At 38.5% G+C, this 20,322-nt stretch overlaps 1 protein-coding gene across 3 annotated transcripts in view; it reads left to right on the top strand.

Moving 5' to 3' along the window:
* Positions 1–20,322, top strand: part of LRCH1 (leucine-rich repeats and calponin homology (CH) domain containing 1) — a 187,633-nt gene that overhangs the window by 78,504 nt on the left and 88,807 nt on the right. For all 3 annotated transcript variants that reach the window (XM_004680260.2, XM_012723254.1, XM_012723253.1), the window contains exon 2: positions 16,323–16,467. In XM_004680260.2, the coding sequence (XP_004680317.1) occupies positions 16,323–16,467 (145 nt within the window). The remainder of the gene's footprint in view (positions 1–16,322; positions 16,468–20,322) is intronic.

Genomic DNA, 20,322 nt, shown 5'->3' with positions numbered 1-20,322 from the left:
TGACCTGTTGTGTAAAAGTCCAAGGTGCATTTCCTGTGTCTCCTCGGCCTCAGAATTTGATGACAGCCCCACTGTGCAGTCATTTCTGTTTCTCTGTCAAGGATTTGTGTGCACTAAGAAAATGGATCTGGGGAAGGACAGCATTGTTTTTTAAATGGAAATTATACTCAACATCAAGGCTTTACATGCATGAGGACACTATTGACTATTTTTTAAAATGCATGATATTCAGAACAATGGTAAGAATGATTGAGATGCAATGAGATGGGCACCCATTTATGTAAGGCAGTTATAAATATTTCGTTGTGTAACTTCAGGCTTGGGGAGATAGTTTTCTGCACTTTCACCTGGCTTCCCTTTAGGTCTGCCTCCAAGAAGAAATGTGCTGCTAGATGTGGGAATTTTTCTGTCTGAAGACCACTGGGAGACCTCAAAACTGGGATCTGCCCCCTCCTTCCTCTTTCTGTGCTCTATTTTAGATCTGCAGTAAAGATTTGAGGCTTTTTGCAAGCTTTCAACTCTGAGGTATTTTGGAAAACTGTAATTTTGTTTGCTCTCTGCTGTATGCATGTGGTTTTTTAAAACATGAGTGTGATTATTTTCTGCATCCTTACCATAGCAAACATTTCTCTCTGAACTACAGACTCCAAAGTGGCTTCTCTGGGGCACTTGGCATTCCTCCTGTGGAGTTTTTGGAATGCTTATTGATAGTGACTGTCTCTACGGGGAACAACTTGTTGCAGTTTTGAGGTTTTCTAGATGGCTTCCAACCTTGTTTGGGGGCTTACCCCTCTGTGTGCAGCAGCCAGACATGCTCAATATAATGCATATTTTCCAGCAAGCCACATAGTGCTATTGAGTTATTATGAAACCTAATTTGATGAGGATGAGGAAGGGCTACACAATACCATTTTGGATTGTTTTAACCATAAAATAGCAATTTGTGGACAATCGCCTGTAGCATGGACTCCCAAGCTAGATTACTTGGGTTTAAATCTCAGTTTAAATTCAACTTCTCTAATTCAATAGTTCTTCTGACTGCTTAATTTTTAATCTGACTGGAATTTACTTTGGCATAAAGAGTCAAGTTCCAATCTAGTCTTTAAAGAGCTATTTCTTAAATGATTTTGTATTGTATAAACACAGACTTTACCATTTTAACCATTTTTAGGTATGCAGTTCAGTGGCATGGAGTACATTAACAAGTTCTGCACTTTCTGCTATGTGACTATATGTTACTGGTCAAATTATTTTACTTCTCTGTTACAAATGTCTCAGCTCCTTCATCTGTAAGTGAAGATGCACCCCCATGAAGTTTGCTTGAGATTGTCAATTTCTGGAAAATGTGTGTTCTATCCAGAACACAGCAAAGTGCTCAGTGATGGTTAGTGGCCTTGTTGGTCTGTCAGGCCTGCAGTTACTAGTCAGGAACGGTGAGGTAATTCTGCATGTCTGTCACATACATGGCAATGCCTAGGCGCAACAGTTACCCTCCAAGTCAGGGAATGTTCATTGCAAACAATGGGTAATTTTGCCTCATGGCCACACTAACATTCAATTTGAACTTCAGAGGGGAAAAGACTTTCTAAAAATTGTATTTCAGATTGTTTGCAAAACAATAATGAAAAGAGAAAAGCTATTTTGTTTTCATAAAGCATAATGCAAGAGGCTTGAAGAGGGTAGACTTTTGAATATATTCTGTAAACACTAGCTCTTTTCAGAGACTTTGATAAATGTTCTTGTTTTTAAAAAATGCAAACAACAATTAGTATTCATGACTTCTAGTTGAGTAAATCATGTAATCAAATGAGCAGAAAAGAGGTCTCTAGAGTGATCATTTTGTTTATACTTAATCTTCTAGAAATGATGTTTGAAAATACTGTACTAGTTGAATACATTCTCTTATTTAGGTGAACTTTGTTCCTCTTACAGTTTCTGTTAAGTTATAATGTGAAATAGTTTCTATTCATTATCAGCAATCTTACTGGTTTTTAGTTCAGCAGGAGGCTTCCCACTACATCTGTCAATAAAGGATGCATAATCATCTGAAATAAGCTACTTCTAGTCTTTAAATTCATGTTCCTGCAATAGACTATGCTATATTCAGTCACCATCACAAAAATGCCTTTCTTATCAGTGCTGCCCTAGCTAACTGTGAACTTTAAAAATTGGAAAACCAGGCATTTTGTAGACAGATCACTCTTTGTTTCACATTTTTGGGCTAAGAAGAAAATGCCCAAGAAAGTATTTCTGGAAGGAGAAATCGTCTCAATTGCCTTGGTAGTATAGCCTACAATATTGTTGTTGTTTTAGGACTTTATAGTAACCCTAAGTATACCTGATAGAATATATTTTTAACTCCTGGGCCATGATTGGTTCCTTAAAAGTGGTCAGTTAAACACTATCATCCTATTGCATGCACTCGGTCAGGATATCAGCATAATACCACCATTATTACTGACTTAGTAATAAACATGTGGGATAGATTGCAATTGGAATAAAATACTGGATTTTGCTCCAGCAAGCCTGAATTCCAGGACTTATGTCATGGGGTCTAGTCTCTAGGTTGTGATGGGACAGAGAGAGGCATTACCTTCATGGTAGCATCTGCTGGAAAGTTCTTTTCTAGAAAATTGCCTTTCCTCATTTTTCTAGGGTGATGTCATATATGACCACTCCTTATTTCTAAGTGTCAGCATCTTTCAAAGCTACGTTTTAGCTAAGACTTTTTCATAGGCAGTAGGCCCACAATCCAATGGCCCACAAATAATTCTACTTGATTTCTCCTTAAATATCAAAAACTAAACTCATGTCTCTCTTCTCTCACCATTAGTCACAAACCTATTTCTTTGCTTGCTTTACTTTTGAGGAAGTAGCACGCTTTCAGGCATTTACTTATCTCCTATTTTTTCTATTTAATGGTCATGGAACTCTGTTAGTTCTGCCCCACATATATCTCCCCTATCCATTCCCACCTGATGATAAAAATGAATGATGATCATGATGATGATGACAACAATAATTTCCATTTTTCAGGCTCTCACTTTTCTTCTCAGTTTGGGGGGCAATCTTAACATCAATCCCATATGGTGGGTCAATCTGCGTAACACCAGTCCTATATGTTATAACCATAATGCCAGTAGCAGGTCTTCAGAGAACTACCCTTCTTTCCATTCTTCCTTTAAGTTGTGTCTGTGAGCTGGAGTGACTTATTGACTCTGCCTTTGGCGATCTCCCAGACCCTTGTCCAGAGCATCAGCTTACTGGTCAATGCCTCTTTGAAGCCTTTCTCAACCTTTCAGACAGAGTTGATGTTTAACCATGTTTAACCATGATAGATGTAGAGCAGATTCACTGTTTGTATTCTTTTGTTTACTTTGCCTGAGTCATTTGCTGTATGAGTTATAAATTCATGTCATTACAGACAGTATCTGGCATGAGAAGACATTCAATAAATGACTGACTGAGTGAGCATGGGGTGGTTTTCCCTGGGATGGGAAGGGCTGGGAACATGCCATGCAACCCTTGGGAATCCCCCCTGCAGCGTCTGTAACTTGCTGCCAAGCAGGGTTACCTTTGATAGTTTTGCTTGGTTCTCCTCAACTGGAAAACCCAGCTAGATAATGCACTCTGGGACCAAAACTGGGAGATATAAGCCGATATTTTAAACAAAAATTATTTCCAGATTGCATATTTTTGATAGACAAAAGTACTGAGGTTGATCACAACCAAATGAACCACATTTTGCTCTTGAGCACCTCAGTGCTGCGGACATGCCCACCCTTCTCACTTATGACCCAACTTCAAGTGGGCTGTTAGTGCCAGGCGCTTGCTCCCTTTTCTCTAGAACAAGCGAGGTCCCAATCAGTTGTTGACTGCTGTGTCATACTGTCATACTTTCTCCTTGAACCTTTACCGACTTCTCCCTCCCCTCCTCTCAGTTATTTGAGCTTGCGGACTTTCGAAAGGGACTTCCCTGGTGCCACCATCACCTGCTCTGTGTCTCCTGTGTCTGCCCATGTCTGCTGCCTTGTTTCCTTTGCTGGAGAGGAACTATGGAGACCACCACCTCTGCTGGAGCACACGCACCTTCGCATCACTCTTAACAGTCATGTCATTTTTCTTCCTTATCATCAGGGTCCCCTAATCTGCCAAGTAACTCCCATCAGCATACAGGCATGCTTCTAGCCCTTCCTCTCTGCCCTGTCTCCTCTTCGGTGCTTCCCTTTAGCACAGAATGCTTTGGTTAGACCAAACTTCTTTTCCTATACCTCTCCTTCCACACTCTCTTTAAATGGGGGGAAAAAAAAGTAATTATGACAAAATGCATACCATAAAATTTGTCATCTCATTTGTAATTATACAGTTCACTAGTAAATACATTTATATTGTTATCCAGTCACTTTCTAGAACTTTTTCATCTTGTGGAGGTGAGACTCTATATCCAATAAACAGTTAACTCGCCACTTTCCCCTGTTCCACACCTAGGTAACTATCCTTCTATTCTGTGCCTTAATGAACTTATCTCAACAGTCCTTGATTTTTCTCTGAAGCCCACTTCTGTCAAGCTTTTGTGCTTTATTCTCCCTGTAGTTCTCAAGATCACTGTGATCAGCACCTGGCTCATTAGATCGGGCAGCAGCACTGGGCACAGTGGATTCACTTTTTCCTTCTTGAGACACTTTTTTCACTTGGTTTGTAGGAGACCAGATGGGTCTATTTCTCCTTTGTTCTCAAGGACTGTGCCTTCTTGTCTCTTCATTTCCCCACCTCCTTGACATTGGGGTTCCTCAGGCTCAAGGTGGGATCTCTTGTCCACTGCCACTAAACCCTTGGTGACCTTACATAGTTATAGGTGTCATTTACACTCAGATAATTACCTCCACTTATATCTCTTTATAGACTGTTGCCTTAGCTTCAGGTGATTAATTTTCTTTATTTATCCGAAGTTACAAAATTAAATTTAAGGTCCTTCCCTGGTGGTGCAGCGGGTTAGAACACAGCACTAAGACGCTAAGGTCACTTCAGCATGAATTTGATCCCCACCCCGGAGGTGATCCACATAGTGCAGCAGACCTCTCCTGACCCGCCCGCTGCTCCCCTCAGCAGTGTACTTCGTCCATCTGCCTGTTCTGCTCCCCACTCTGTCTCTGGTGAATCCCCTCACCGCCCCTGTACCTCTGGCCTGTACCCCAGTTCTGTATGTATAAATAAATAAATCTTTAAAAAAATTAAAATTCCACAAAACAGTGTGTCTATTTTCAAAGAACGCTATGGAATTGAAATCATTATTTAGACTGCTCTGAACATCTTATATACATAAAATATTTAATGGCAAAATTAGTGTTTCCATTACATACAGAAAATTTTCTTTCTTTCTTTTTTTTTTTTAGGTGGTGTTTTATCTTCATTGTATTATAGACAGGACATACACTTCTTTTATAGATCTTTTATAGATATATAGATATAGATATTACATCATTCTTCATTTTGAATATTTTTTCATCTCGATTGTAATCCCCATGGACTTACCACGACCAATTCACCCATATGCCATCACCATAGTCCTGTGTACTCTTCCCATCCCAGTTTTATCTTATTACCTGTTCCACCTCTGTAGAATATCTCTGGATTATAGTTGTGGATTTTTGTTTTTACAATTTTTGTTTTTGTTTTACTACAATTGCTTTATTTTCCCGATCCTTTACACTCCTATAATAAGTGAAACATCCAGTATTGTTTTTCTTTCTGGTTTATTTCAGTAAGTGTGATCCTTTCCAACTCCATCCATGTTGCCGCAAATGGCATGCATTTTATCTTTTTGATTGCTGAGCAATATTCCATTATGTATATGTACCACATCTTCTTTTTCCAGTCATCTATTTTTGGGAATTTGGGTTGATTCCACACCTTCCCTATTGTAAATAGTGCTGCAATAAACATAGGAGTGCAGGTGTCCTTTAGAATTAATGTTTTTGTGTCCTTTGTGTAGATACCTAAGAGTGGAATTGCTGGATCATATGGAAGCTCCATTTTTAGCAGTTTGAAAAACCTCCAAACTGCTTTCCATAATGGTTGTGCCAGTTTGCATTCCCACCAGCAGTGTAGGAGAGTTCCTTTGTCTCCACATCCTCGCCAACATCTGTCGCCAACATCTGTTGTTGCTAGTTATTTTAATATGTGCCATTCTCACTGATGTGAGATAGTACCTCATTGTGGTTTTGATTTGCATTTCCCTTAGTACAAGTGATGTTCAGCTTTTTCTCATATGCCTGTTGGCCAACTGCATTTCCTCTTTGAAGAAGTGTCTTTTTTATCTCTGATGCCCATTTTTTGATGGGGTCATTCACTTTACTTTTTTATGATTTCGTCAGCTCTTTGTATTTCTTTATGATCAGTCCTCTGTCATTAGTATCGTATGCAAAATTTTTCTCCCTATCAGTGGGAGGTCTCTTTGTTTTGTGTAAGGTCTCTTTTGCTGTACAGAAGTGCTTTAATTTGATGTAGTCCCAGCTGTTTATCCTTTTCTTCACTATCCTTCCTTTGGGTGATGTATCTTTGAAGTTGTTATTGAGGTGTATGTTACATAGTATTTCACCAGTATTTTCTTCTATATATTTTATGGTTTCAGGTCTTATGTCTAGTTCTTTAATCCATTTTGCCATTTTGAGTTATTTTTTGTGTATGGTGTGAGGTAGTAATCTTTTTTTTTTTTTTCTGTTGAACAAACTTTCTTTGTTCCATTGCATATTCTTTGCTTCTTTGTCAAAGATTAGCTGTCCATAAAAATGTGGGTTTATATCTGGGTTTTCCATTGCATATTCTTTGCTTCTTTGTCAAAGATTAGCTGTCCATAAAAATGTGGGTTTATATCTGGGTTTTCTATTTGAAGCCATTGGTCTGTATGTCTGTTCTTAGTCCAGTACCTTGCAGTTTTGATTATGGCATTGTAGTATAGTTTGAAGTCTGGGAATATGAGCCTCCATTCTCTTTTGTTTTAGTCAGGAGAGTTTTGGCTATTTGAGTTTTTTTTTTGGTTTTTTTTTTTTTTGTGGCATATAAATCTCATCAATATTTTGTTCTATTTCTTTGAAACATGTCATTAAGATTTTTATTGGAATGAAATTAAATCTGTAAATTGCTTTCAGTAGGATGGCCATTTTAATGATGTTAATTCTTCCATTCATGAGCACAGGATGTATTTCCATTTCTTTGTATTGCTTGTATTTCTTTTAACCTTGTTTAATAAGTTTCTTTGTATAGGTCTTTACCTCTTTTGTTAGGTTTATTCCCAAGTATTTTTTTGTTTGTTTGTTTGTTTCAGTTGTAAAGTTGATTGTGTATGGGAAGGCTACTGACTTTTGTGTGTTGATTTTATATCCTGCTACTTTACTAACCTGGTTAATTGTTTTGATTAGTTTTTCTATGGAGTTTTTAAGGTTTTACATGTAAGTTATATCATCTGCAAATAATGATAGTTTTACTTCTTTTCCTATTTGGATTCCTCATACAAGAAAATTTCTATGGAGTTTCAGTCATCTAAGTAATTTCTTTTCTCATGAAATAATAAATTTAAATGCTACAATAACTTACGATTTCCATATCTATTTAAAAATATCACTGTCATAATATTTTCAAGGTTTCTTTGATACAAAGTTTGTGGTAATGATTCTTCCTTTAACTTCATCATCAGTATGTTGAAATTGGGACAAAACTAGTGATTTGCTTTTGAATTTTTGCCTCATTTGAGATAATCAATCACCAGTATAATTAACAACATATGGTGTGAATTTTGAATTCTGTGTAACTTCTACTTCGGAATGGTGATTATTACCCTTAGGCTACTTTATGTTTAACATAAGTATTTGGAAAACCTGAATAATGTGTTATATGGCTAGGTGAAACTGTGTTTACATTACAGTTAATAAAAGTGAAGATTCATATATTTATCTCAGAACTCTTGAAATCTACGAAAGAATTTCCATACCATTTAGAAAAATCTCTTAAAGAGCCAATAATTCCATCTTTGATAATTAAATATCTTACATTATCTTATGCTTAAGATCATTGCAACATGGTCAAAAATGATAATTGATTTCTAAAAGGCTCATTAATAGGACACATCAAATCAGTAATGCTTGTGAAAGGACAGTGTAAACTATAAAAGCACTCCATGTTCTTTACCTTTGAGGGATAGTTGTAACTTTTGTGCTGTTTTTGTTATTTATTTTTAAATTATATAAGAAAGGAATCCAAACTGACAATTATGGTTAACTGAAATTTCACTAGTTTACAGTGTATTTTATTTCAAATACTTCAACAAAGGTAAAGAAAGTTCCTGGGGAAAAAAACATTGGATTGGTCATGCTTATGATTAAAGGGCTTTCTTTCCAGCATACAAGATTTCCTTAATCGTTAAGTGTTTCAATGTTTATATAATCATCAACCCCCAACAGTGCATTGCTTCGTTCTCTGAGTAAGCCTTTCGTGACAGTGCAACTCCAGCAATGGAGACCACAGTGTTCAAGCTACTTCCTATGTCTTCTTCCACTCAGTTTACAGAATGCCCGCTCCTGCAGATTCCAGCTTGCTAATGTAAGTTTGGGTGTGTAGGAGGTCAGTGTTCTTCAAAGCCCTTGGGACTCACTTTGCATTCATGAAACTGCTCACCTTGCACTTGTCACAATCTTTGATCACTTTCTAGCTCACAGTATAAAAAGGCTGGCCTTGAACTGGCTGATCAGTGACTGTCATCAGCTGTTCAACTTTAATGAAACAGTAATGCATTGGTTACACTAAGAAAATATACTTAATTACATTCTTTAATAAAGAATTATTTGAGCTCTATAGATTCACAGTTGCAAGTTTCAGAGACATTTTCAGTTCTCTTATACCCCAGAGAACCCTAAGTCTCCTGCCTGTCCCTCAAACCTCCTGAGCTGCCCTTAGTCTGCATTCCAAGGGGCTGACCCCTCATAATTCCTGTTCCCTGCCCAGGGTGTTAGGAGTTCCATCTCAGCAAAGCCACCATCCTGCAACATACCTGCCTGGTAGCATTGAAGCTCCTCTGTAGCTGTGGGGTCCCCATTCTGTGGTAGTCATCTCAGCGCCTATTCTGACACCTCTCTCTAGAGTTTGACTGTTAAATAATGTGACCGTCCCCTGCCATCCTGTACTCACCCAGTTCATTGTTCAAGTGAGATTGTGAGAGCAGAGGCCTTCTCCTAAATATATTTCTTTCCTCACCTGCCATTTGTTGAGTTCTAGGCACTGCTCACTGCTTTGTACTCACCATTTCAGTTTTATCCCAACGTTTATGAGGTGCAAATGTGTCAAACACATATGGTGAGCAGCACAATGAGTGAAGGTATATACCAATCAATGGATGGTGCTAAAGAAAACTGAAACAAATTGAGAGTGTTGCTTAGTCATAGCCAATGATGATGTTCATGGTGTAGATATGGTTTCTAGCTCTGTGTGACTCCCCAAAAGAGGGCTTCCAGCCCCGTGGAGTTAATAATGTCTCATTCTGGGAAAAATTAAGTTGCCAGATAGTGTTTGTATTTTATGACTATTTTTAAAAACATTCATATTTTTTTCTAGTTGTGATAACACATCACATAAAATCTACCTTCTTAGTCATCTCTACACGTGTACTTCAGTGTCACATTGTGCGGTTACACCAACTCTCATCCACAGAATTCTGGTTGTCTTGCAAAACTGACAATCTGTACCCACTAAACAATTACTCCCCATTCTGCCCTCACCCCAACCATCATTCTACCATATGTCTCTATGAATCTGACTATTCCAGAAACCTCACGGGAAGGCAGTGATACAGTATTTGTCTTTTTGTGTCTGACATCTCTTTTTGCAGTATGCCCTCCAGATCTTTCATGTGGTAGTGGGTGTCAGGATGTGCTGCATTTTGCGTTTTCATTTATGCACTGATGGAGATTTGGTTTGTCTCCACCATTGGTTATTGTAAATAATATTCCTTAAACCATTCATGTTTAGACCAAATAGTATTTTTCCTTTGATTTGTGATTTTCAGAAGTGATTACTCTTGATGGGTTGCTTTTATTATGTCACAGAGCCAGAATTCTCTCCAAGAAAACATTAGTCACACCCCATGCTTTCCTGCTCTCTTGAACAGAACATTTAAGACTCAATTTTATCATTAAATATGTTAACAATTACTAGATTGTTCGGCATTGACACTATTTATATTTGTGGCAACTTTATTGCGCTATATGTTTAGTTGGGTCCATTTAAAATGTTTCACTTAAAATACTTAGGGCAGCAGCCCTCCTGCCCACCCGTGACCATGCAGGTGCCCTTCACTGCCCCCTCTCTCCTTCTGCAAGGCAGCGCCTGCCCTGCCCGTGACCTGTGCAGGGCTTCACCTCACTGACCTCCCTCATCAGAAGCAGCTCTCTTCCTGTGGCCGCCGCCTGTCACCATGCAGGCCTCTCTTAGCAAACTTGACCTTTTGGGAGCAGCTCTTGCTGCCCACTGGTGTCTAGACAGGCATCCTTTATTTTTTTTTTTCCTTTTATAATAAACCTGCCCTGTTGGATACAAAATAAATAAAATACTTAAAAATAATTGTGTGTTTCACTTTTTTTTTTCTATTTTTGTTAGTCGTGTGCTTTCTCGTGTTTCCCTCTCTTTTGCTTACTTATTTATTGCTTCTAAAGTGCTGTCAGGTGTTAACAGGAACATTTGTTAGAATTGTGTTTTGAGTGAAGAGCCTCTGTAAGTAAAAGGTTAGAGTTAGAGTTTCTGTAAGTAAAAGGTTTCTACTTTGAGATAGTAAGTTTTTTCCTTCATATTTATGTTAGTGTTGAAAAAGACTTTTTTTTGGGCAATACTTTACATAAGAAAAATACAGCGAAGAATCACATTTCTGCTACCAACATTGTAATAATGCATATGTGCATTAAAAATCTCGCTACATGTACTTGCTTCTGGTACTTGTGGGCTTAATAGGTGTTAACTTTTAATAATTACCTTTTAATAAAACTACAATAACAACTGTCCGATCTGTTATTATGTGCTTTATGACTTTTATATAAACTAATTTTTATTTCTAATACCCTTTTCCAGCATTGGAAAGGGGGAGCTTCACATCAATTATAACATTTTCACTCATCTAAGATTTTTGTCTTTTCATCTAAGATTGTCATCATGAGGTATTTGTATGTTGTGTTTTGTGTGCCTGTTGGTTAGATTTAAGCTTCTTTCCAGAACATTTCTTGCTTTCCTCTGGAGCCTGGTTAACATAACGATAGAGATCATTAGAATGCTTCACTCTGTGCCTGTTGCTGCTGTGTAAGTACATCAGACATACTCTCATTTAATTCCTCCATTAATTCAGTAGCAGCAGTACTATTATCATCCTCATACTATAAATGAAGAAACTGAGGCATAGAGAAATTAAAGTGATCATTTCCGAGTGTACACAGCTGGGTGGCAGAACCAGGATTTTCGCTTACACTAACCTGAGAATCTGTTTCTCAGCCACACTCATTAACTATTAGTGAATAGTATAAAGATTCCAGTGTCATGGAATTTACATTCTAGTAGGGGGGAGAAAACTAACAACCAAAATACATGAATAAGTTGTACTGCTGGTTAGAAGTTCATTTAGGTGTTAAGAAAAAGAAAGTACAGAGTTAGAAACTTGAAGATGCTGACATTTTAAGATCAAGGCAAACCTATGGCTTATGTTTAACAAATCACTGCTGCTTGAGGTTGATATTTTTTTCATGATCTTTTAAATCTATGGCTGGAGATGTTGACTGACTCATTCAAAATTTAAGAATCTGTTTATTATTTCTGCTTGTTTAACCTGGGAAGCATTAGGTGGTAATGGCTAAAAAAGGAAAGTGGGGTTCTGCAGAGTCAAGGGTGAGTCAGCCTCCAGTGCTCTGCTTCACTGGAGCAGTGCTCCCTTCCTCCAGGGCATTTCCAAATGTGCAGGTGTCCCGGGAGTGCCCCTGTGCTGTGACTCACTGGGCAGGGAAGGGTGTCTGAGCTGAGGGAGGAGTTGAAGTGAGGGGTGGTCCACCTGTGGGACAGTCCCTGTAATAGAACTGAGATTCTTCCACAGTGAAGGCTGTGGCCTGTTCAGGGACTCCACCCCTCCCTGTATCTGAGGCCTGGCCCCTGGAGGGCGCCCACTTCCATGTAGGGAAACAGTCCCCTGCTGTCCTTGGCAGGTTGCCAGTTATTGGGACATCATCATTAATGCTAATATTCTAAAATTAAACTTCTGCGATAACATTCAGCTCAAAAAAAATGCCTTTTGAGCTTTCTACAGTGGGCATGATGTCAACCTCCAAGATTAGATGTATTTTCTGATCATAAAACAAGATGTTGCAGAGGAGGTTTGCAGCCGCACCCGCCTGTCACCCCTTCTGCTTCATGCCTGCCTGTGGCCAATCACTCAGGATGTTGTTGCTGGAGAGCTGGCCCCATCCAATTCCTCCTGAACCCCACTTTCCTTTTTTATACAGAAACAACATTGAGCCTCCAATGGTGCTGACTATACACCAGATTCCATTGACTGTTTTTCTACCCTCCCCTGCTTATTTTTATTCATCTGACTACTTTATTTTAGGGATTTGCAAAGTTTGTTTTGGCCATGGCAAAACTTATTGTTTTATTTCTGACTGTGCAGCTTTCAAGTGGACACGTCAGATAACTAGCAGTGCTGGGAAGGAGTGGCTCCGGGGTTCTGGCTTGCTGCCCGCTGTGTTGGTGCCGAGTTCTGGTGTGTCCCCCCTCTCCAGTGCAGAGGGTCACCCCAGAGTGAGTTTCTAGAGAGCAAGGACAGTGTCCATCTTGGGTTGGGAAAGCAAGGCACCGATCAATGACATGTGCTCTTCTTTCTGGAGAAAATATTATGAATCTGGTCATTATTTTTAGCATAGAACTATGGGATCATTTAATGCCTCCTGACCAGGCACCCAAAATGAATGTATTCATTAATTTTCTTTCTTTCCAAGAGATTCCCACATGAACAATGGACTTTTTCTAAGGTACAATGAGCAATGGATCAGAGTTTAGTTCCTGTGCCTGCCACTTACTACTTGGTGTCTTCAGTCTAGTAACCTAATCTCTCTGGACCTTTCTTTCTACCTATAACTCCTCCTCCTCCTCCACACCTCCTCCTGTCTCTTCTTTTCTTCTCCTGCTGTTTCCTCCTGCTTCCTCCCGTTTTCTCTTCTTTTAAAGGGGGATCAGGCTTCATTTTAGTTCCTTGCTTTCATCTAACAGGAACATTTTGAACAAATTTATATACCATGTCTGCACTGTTTGCAATTGGATTATCCACTGTGGATAATCAAAGTCAAAACGTCTTCATCCAGACTTCATGGTGGGTTACCTTTTACATTTCAAGTTGCAAGACACGAAGTGTTTTCTGCATAGGGAAGCAAATGTGCTTGTTCTCTCTACCAATGGTAAAAATTAGCTGAGAATGAAAGATACTCATATACAAGTAAGAAAAGTAAGTCATGTATTTGTAAATTCATTCTAAACTTTTTAATGGAACAGAGTACTTACAAAGTCCAGCATTGTTTGAAATTTAAGTCAGGGTTTCTGCTTAAATTTCTGGCCATTTCCAGAAATTAGCCTATCAGCTGTGTTTTCAGTGCTTTCTATTTTAAACATAATGCTTGTAAGAACTGTCTTGTAATTTGGGTCTATCCACAGAACACATGTTAACTTTATTGTAATTGTATTTTAGACAAATAAGAGTGCAGTGAAGGTTTAATTGTTGTATCTTCCTAGTAATCTAGCTTCAGGGCAAATTCTGGCCATTATTCCATAGAGAAAGAATGATCTTGTGTGGGAACTCTCGCAAGCCTTAGAGTGAGATGTGCCTAGATGGAAGTGCATTATTCATCGTGATGGCTTTGGGAAAGTCACAGAAACTTTCTGAACCTTCATTTCTTCCTCTTTACTCTGGTGCTAACACTGTTCTATTCCGTAGTTTAAATAAAGTACTGAAAAGTTTCAGTCAGTGTCAGGCGTGATGGAAATATGCAAGTGGGGGGAGTGTTACTTAGCAAACTGGATTTTTTTTTTAAATTTTTTTTTAAAAGATTTATTTATTTGTGCATACAGAACTGGGGTACAGGTCAGAGGCTCAGGGGCGGTGAGAGGCTTCACCAGAGACAGAGTGGGGAGCAGAACAGGCAGATCCACGAAGTACACTGCTGAGGGGAGCAGCGGGCAGGCCAGGAGAGGTCTGGCTCGCCATGTGGTCTCCTCCGGGGCAGGCGACAGGCGGGAATCGAACTCATGCGGAAGTGGCTTCAGATTCTCAGTGCTGTGCTTTAACCCGCTGCGCCACCAGGGAGGGCCCCAAACTGGATTTTTAGTTTCCTTATTTGCACCTTTTTTTTTTCCTATTAAGCACAATTTGCACATTTTACTTAGGGTTCATTCTACATTTGCCTCATCTTACATTGTAATTGATACGCTCTTCAGTAGACCTGTGTGTTTTTCATTTCTGCAGGAACCATGTACTTACTTGTAAATGTGGATGAATACATCAGCATATGAGCTATTTTTCTTTTCCAGCTTGGTTTAAATTTGAACACTATCTATCTAGGCAATTGTTTTTATAGACACTGAAAGAGTCAAAGCTACATGTAGGGTTTGAAATACAGGTTTGTTTCCCTTTCCATGTGGAAACTGGAAATCAAACCCAGATGAAAGGGCACTTTACATGGGGATATGTTTGCTAACTCTGGTCACAGATATCTGTTTGTTAAGGGGTAGGATGTCCTAAAGGAACTCTGTATAGTCTTGTGGACTCCACCCCCTACTCCAGCTTTCTGGACTCTACCCCCTACTCCAGTGACTGGAAACTACAACTCCCAGCAGTACTAGGGAGGGAACTGCGAGGATCCAAGGGCAGAGCTAAGCAGGCATTCTGGGACTTTGGGGGATAAGTAGGGCATCAATTTCAGTGGTTCCCTCTTTCCTTAGGGCAACAGCTCTCTTGGGACCGTGTGACTGGGGGCTATCAGTTAGTTTGTTACTAGAGCTCCAAGTCAGCTGAGCCAGTAAGATATTCTAGTTACCTTGGGATATTCTCTTTCCCTGGGATGTTCCTTTTCCTTTCCCTTTTTGTAAATTAATCGATTATAGACCTTTTTGTGTGTGCCTACACTACAACTAAAGTTTAAGTGCGCGGGGGGTAAGGACCCACAGACAGGCAGCCCAGTACACACTGGGGTGCCCTGTAACACGTTCATCTGTCTAGTGAGGTTGGTTGGCAATGGCAGATGCCCACTGTTAACACCTTGTAACTTAATTATTTATAATGTGTAGCCTGACTCCTGTCAGAAACAGGAGTCCTCAAAGCAGACATACAAAACAGAACTACTATAAACAAGGATTTGGGTGGTTCTGTCTGCCAAAACTTGGGCAGCTCACAGTTTGTACATTGTATTTGAAAAAGTCTCAGAGAAAATTTACTGCAGTCTGAATCATTAAAAAACAAAGAAATAAATGAATGAACTAATCACTCACACAAAAGGATTAAAAGTGACAGAATACAATTTAAAATTAGGCTAATAGACACATTGCCAGGACTTTCTATAGAAAGGATTGATGGTTTAACATGTGCCACATTTATTGTGCATTTGCAACAGGACATTAAGAGTCGTTTCAATAAAGTTGTTTTAAAAAGATACTTTTTAAATATCTATAAGATGCTATTTCACTTTCACTCTGTCTGTTTAAATAACACAGTAACCTTATATTCCTAAAATAAACTCCACTTAGTCATAGTATGTTAATATTTTTATGTAAATCAAATTTACATTTGTATCTAGAAAAGAGATTCACATGTTGATTTCCTTTTGTGAACTTTCTAGTTGGACCATGGTGTCAGTGGTATAATTTATTGCTTAAACAGAAAATGCAGATCACAGCACCCTTCTTAACAGTGGTACAGAAACTAGCGAAAGGGGAGGATGGGCACTGGGAGCAAAGGGCACAGGTGACTCGTCACAGGAACGAGGAGCAAAGCAGGCCCAGTGCATGTGGCGTTGGTGCTGAGTGGTATGGTGACATACATTGTAAAGGTGTGAACCTGTACTTTTGAATGGATACAGCTCTACCTCAATAAACAGTAACACAAGGTGTTTAATTAAATTAACATTACCTTTTTTATTTAAATTTAGATCATAATGTTTATTTTCAAAGATTTTAATACAAAAGTAGCAATAGTTAATAAGATTGTATGAATTATGTTAAAGATTTAAATGTTAACATAATATTCTTTTCTTTTCTCACAGATTTATCTAAAAACAGACTGGTTGAAGTTCCAATGGAATTGTGCCATTTTGTATCACTGGAAATTCTTAATCTGTATCATAATTGTATCAGAGTCATTCCTGAGGCCATCATTAACCTGCAGATGCTGACTTACTTAAACTTGAGGTAGGTTGACTATAAAGGTTGTAGTCAAATTCAGTGAAAAAAAAATTATCCTTTTATTTCTATTTTATTTCTATCTTTCCCTCTCTGCAATTCCTGATTACTCTCTGAAATGAATCATACAGAGATCACTTAAGTATCTTTTTGTGATACATTTTTAGTACTAGCAAATATTATTTTTGTGCTAGCATCTCTGAATGCCAACATCACAAGGTATTTTTATTGTTTTTAATAATTTATGTATAGTTTTGATCTGTTTGTGCTTAAGAGATTGTTGGTATATTGTCTTAAGGTGTTGATGTAGGTTTTGGTGTAGATAGGCTAAAGGAAGTGAGAAGGAGCTTTGGGGTGGGGACAGTTGTGGTGTTGCTGGTCTTTGGGAGTTGCTGGCAGCACTGAATTTCCTGACTGCCCCTGTTCACCTCAGACCACCTGAGAAGACCTGGGAGGGACAGGATCAACAGCACTGGAGAGGAAGTCCCTGCCTTGCAGCCGGGGCACTGGTGACATCTGCCGCAGGCACTCCATGCTCTGTACTGACTCTGATTAGGCACAGCCCCTTCTGACATGTGAATACCCCCTAGCAGCTCCAAAATTTATAAAATCCGCCATTTTAAGGCCTCAGTGTTACACTTTACTGCTGTGACTCTCAGCTCCTCTGGCCATATTTTGAGTACATGTTTCCTAAGTTCAGAATCACATCAGGGATGTCAAGAGAGAGCTTATCAGATCTGTCTCCACTATAAAATCTAGGTTCCCGATGAGTGAGCGGGGACTTCACTGTTTGGCATGATCTTGCTATGCCAAGTGTAGTTAGTACTTGACTAGTAGTTAGTACTTGTGTGCCTGACAAATACATAAACTTTTAAGTGCAAAATTTCCATATGACCGGTTGTGGTAGGTAATAAAAAATAAAATTTTTTTTTATTAGGCCACTGTGAATTTTAGGGGTCTTCTGCTGCTTTCTTTTCAATAATAGTTTCCTGCTGAATTTCCTGAAGCGTGAGTAGCCTCCTAGGAAGTCGAAAGAAAAATCGCAGTCATAGTTTTAAGAGCCCCTTACACTATTTTTTGGTAAATTAAAGGTAGGATGCTACTAGGATAATCTAGAGACTCATGTATCTTTCTTTTGCTTCTCTAGGTTTCTAGTTCATCTAACTGTTTTGAGACTTCTTCCATAAGAATAGCACAGGGCTATATTTGCTAGAGCAAAAGCTGTATTGCCTTGTAATCGCCTGCTATGGCCTTGTAATCGCCTGCTATGGTGGTGTCCATTGATTTTAGTTTAGTATCTCTGCCAGACCGTTGTCTCGTATTACCCCCAATCTGTCCAAGGGAAACACCCAACATAATTACATGCTCTGGTTGGTCTGTGTAACATTACTAGCCTCTTCCTGCCCTGCAGTGACATCTTTACCTCCAGCAATTTGCATGCAACAAATAAATAAATTTAATTATGCATTCCCAAATGCACTTTTGGGAAGACATACTATAAAATTCCATAAACAATATTATTAAATTTATATCCGGTGTAAAAAGCATTTATAAAATTGTTTTGGGACTGATGATATTATGTTGAGACTAGAATAATTTTGCTATTGAGATGGTAGAGATAATATATTAGAGTATGGATCCCACAGTCTTTTAGGGCAAGAATAGAGAGAAGATACTGAGAGAATAGAGAGAAGATATCCCAAATATCTTCTACATAATCGAAGGGAAAAGGGAATAGAGGACCATTGAACACCCAACTCTTAAACTTTATTTTCTGTCTGTAATTTTAAAAGATTTATTTTTATTTAGTTATGCCTACAAGAACTGGGGTGTAGGTCAGAGGTGCAGAGGGTGAAAAGATTCACCAGAGACAGAGTGGGGAACAGAACAGGCATATCTATTGAAATACACTGCTGAGGAGAGACTGGAGTCTCACCACTGGTGAGACTGGAGAGGTCTGCTGTGCCATGTGGCTGAGCTCCCTGGCCATCTGGGAATGGCAGCCTTGCTGCTGTGGCTGGTGATAGCTTGATAGAGCTGGGACTTTAACCACTGTGCCACCAGGGAGGCCCCTTTTTCTGTAATTTTAAAAAATATTTTCTTGAGATAACATTGGTTTGCAGTGCTGTTTGTGACTCAGAGATACAGGGTCACACCTCACATGTGTCTCAGCACATCACACCCAGCATTAATTTCTTGTTTGCCTCTATCTTTTTTTCGTGTGTGTGTGTATATATATATAGATAGATAGATAAAATATATCCATCTATATAGATATTTACTTTGATTACATTTACTTTAATATTACCTTGTTTAAGACATATGGTCTAGTTTTGAACCATGTCTATTTAAAGGAATTGATAACTAAGAAGACAAAATTAATAAAAAGTATGTCTTTTACTTTTCAGTGATATTGTATCATTGAAAAATGGTACCAATCTAAACTCTTGGTACTGTACACACACGTAATGGTTTATGATAACTTCCATATAATTTAGTTCATATTTATAAATGTGTAATGTAATAACAGGGCAAACTTTAACAGCTAGGAAGATGATCATCTTGTTAATTTAGTTATAAGATTTTTAATTCCTTTTTGATTATTAAGCCTAGTTATTGAAATATATCTTCTAGGAATTGCACCCTTGAACTTGAGCTACTTTCCATTTTGGGATAGATTTGAGGTAGTTCTGTTTGCCTAAAAGATATACTTGTAGCTTGTAAAATAGCAGGTAACGGATCATATATGTTTGCTTACAAATATGTAGTAATATGTAGAAAATACCAGTGACAGAACATTGAATTCTGAGTCTTTTGTGAGTGGAGGGTTATCATCCCTAGGATGATGATGTCTGTGGGAGTTCTTTCTGCCTACAGGTCCTCCCAAGCTGTGAGTGGTCATGAAAGCTGTGACTAGGAGGGATTTAGAGTATCGCATTTGTGAGTGGTCATGATGACCTTCCATGACATCTAGGGCTGGGCACTGTGGCCTCTGTATATCTTTCCTACCCCTCATGAAAATTAAAGCAACAAAATAAGTTTCTTCTTGAGTGTAGGGAAGGACCACTTAGGCTTCTGTTGATGTTTGGTGTTTGGAGAAGAGACTACCAATCTCTTTACTTGAGAAGGGAACAAAGACTCAGGACCCTACAAACACATTTCTTTGTAGAAAGACTAAGAAGTTCCCTTAATTGAGTTGCTTATTCCTGTATTAATTATGCCAAGAAGAGAAACATAGTCTAGAAAGAAGGATATTACCAAAAGAGTGATGCGATCACTAATTTGAATGTATTGGAACAGTCTGTATACATTTCAAAAAATTAAAGAAACACTGCAGATTTCTTGTCAAACACATACTTAAGGTAGACTGCATCAAATATGTCATATTCTGAAACATCTTTCACAAGTAGGAAGTTTATCAGGTCTATGAATAAGTACCCATCCACATTCTTATATAATATTTAGGGTTTTCCTTCAGACTTCTACTAACTAGGAAGAAAGATTAAGAGAGGAGAGTGTAGAGAAGCTGCTTTTGAAATTTTCACAAATTTCAGGTTTCTGTGCATAAAATTAAAGATAGTCTCATTGTTTCTTATATCTTTTTCTCTTTTTAAACAAATGACATGGGGAAATTACTCATTTTTTATGTTCCAAAGCACCCCTGAATTTATAGGAAACATTTAAAATGAATTACACCCACTGAGATTGATTGCATATTACAAGGATAAACAACTATAAATATTGGATGCTGATGGTGAGAACAATGACAATGAAGATGATGGTGATGATTGTGATATGTCACTGTCTCCCCAGCTTCTTTACTGATGGAATCTCTAGGCAATGCTATCTCTCTTTTTTTTTTTT

The sequence above is a fragment of the Condylura cristata genome, unplaced genomic scaffold (assembly GCF_000260355.1).
Source record: "Condylura cristata isolate star-nosed mole 26May11 unplaced genomic scaffold, ConCri1.0 scaffold00010, whole genome shotgun sequence".
Classification (NCBI taxonomy): domain Eukaryota; kingdom Metazoa; phylum Chordata; class Mammalia; order Eulipotyphla; family Talpidae; genus Condylura; species Condylura cristata.
This window is presented reverse-complemented; position numbering and strand designations above follow the sequence as displayed.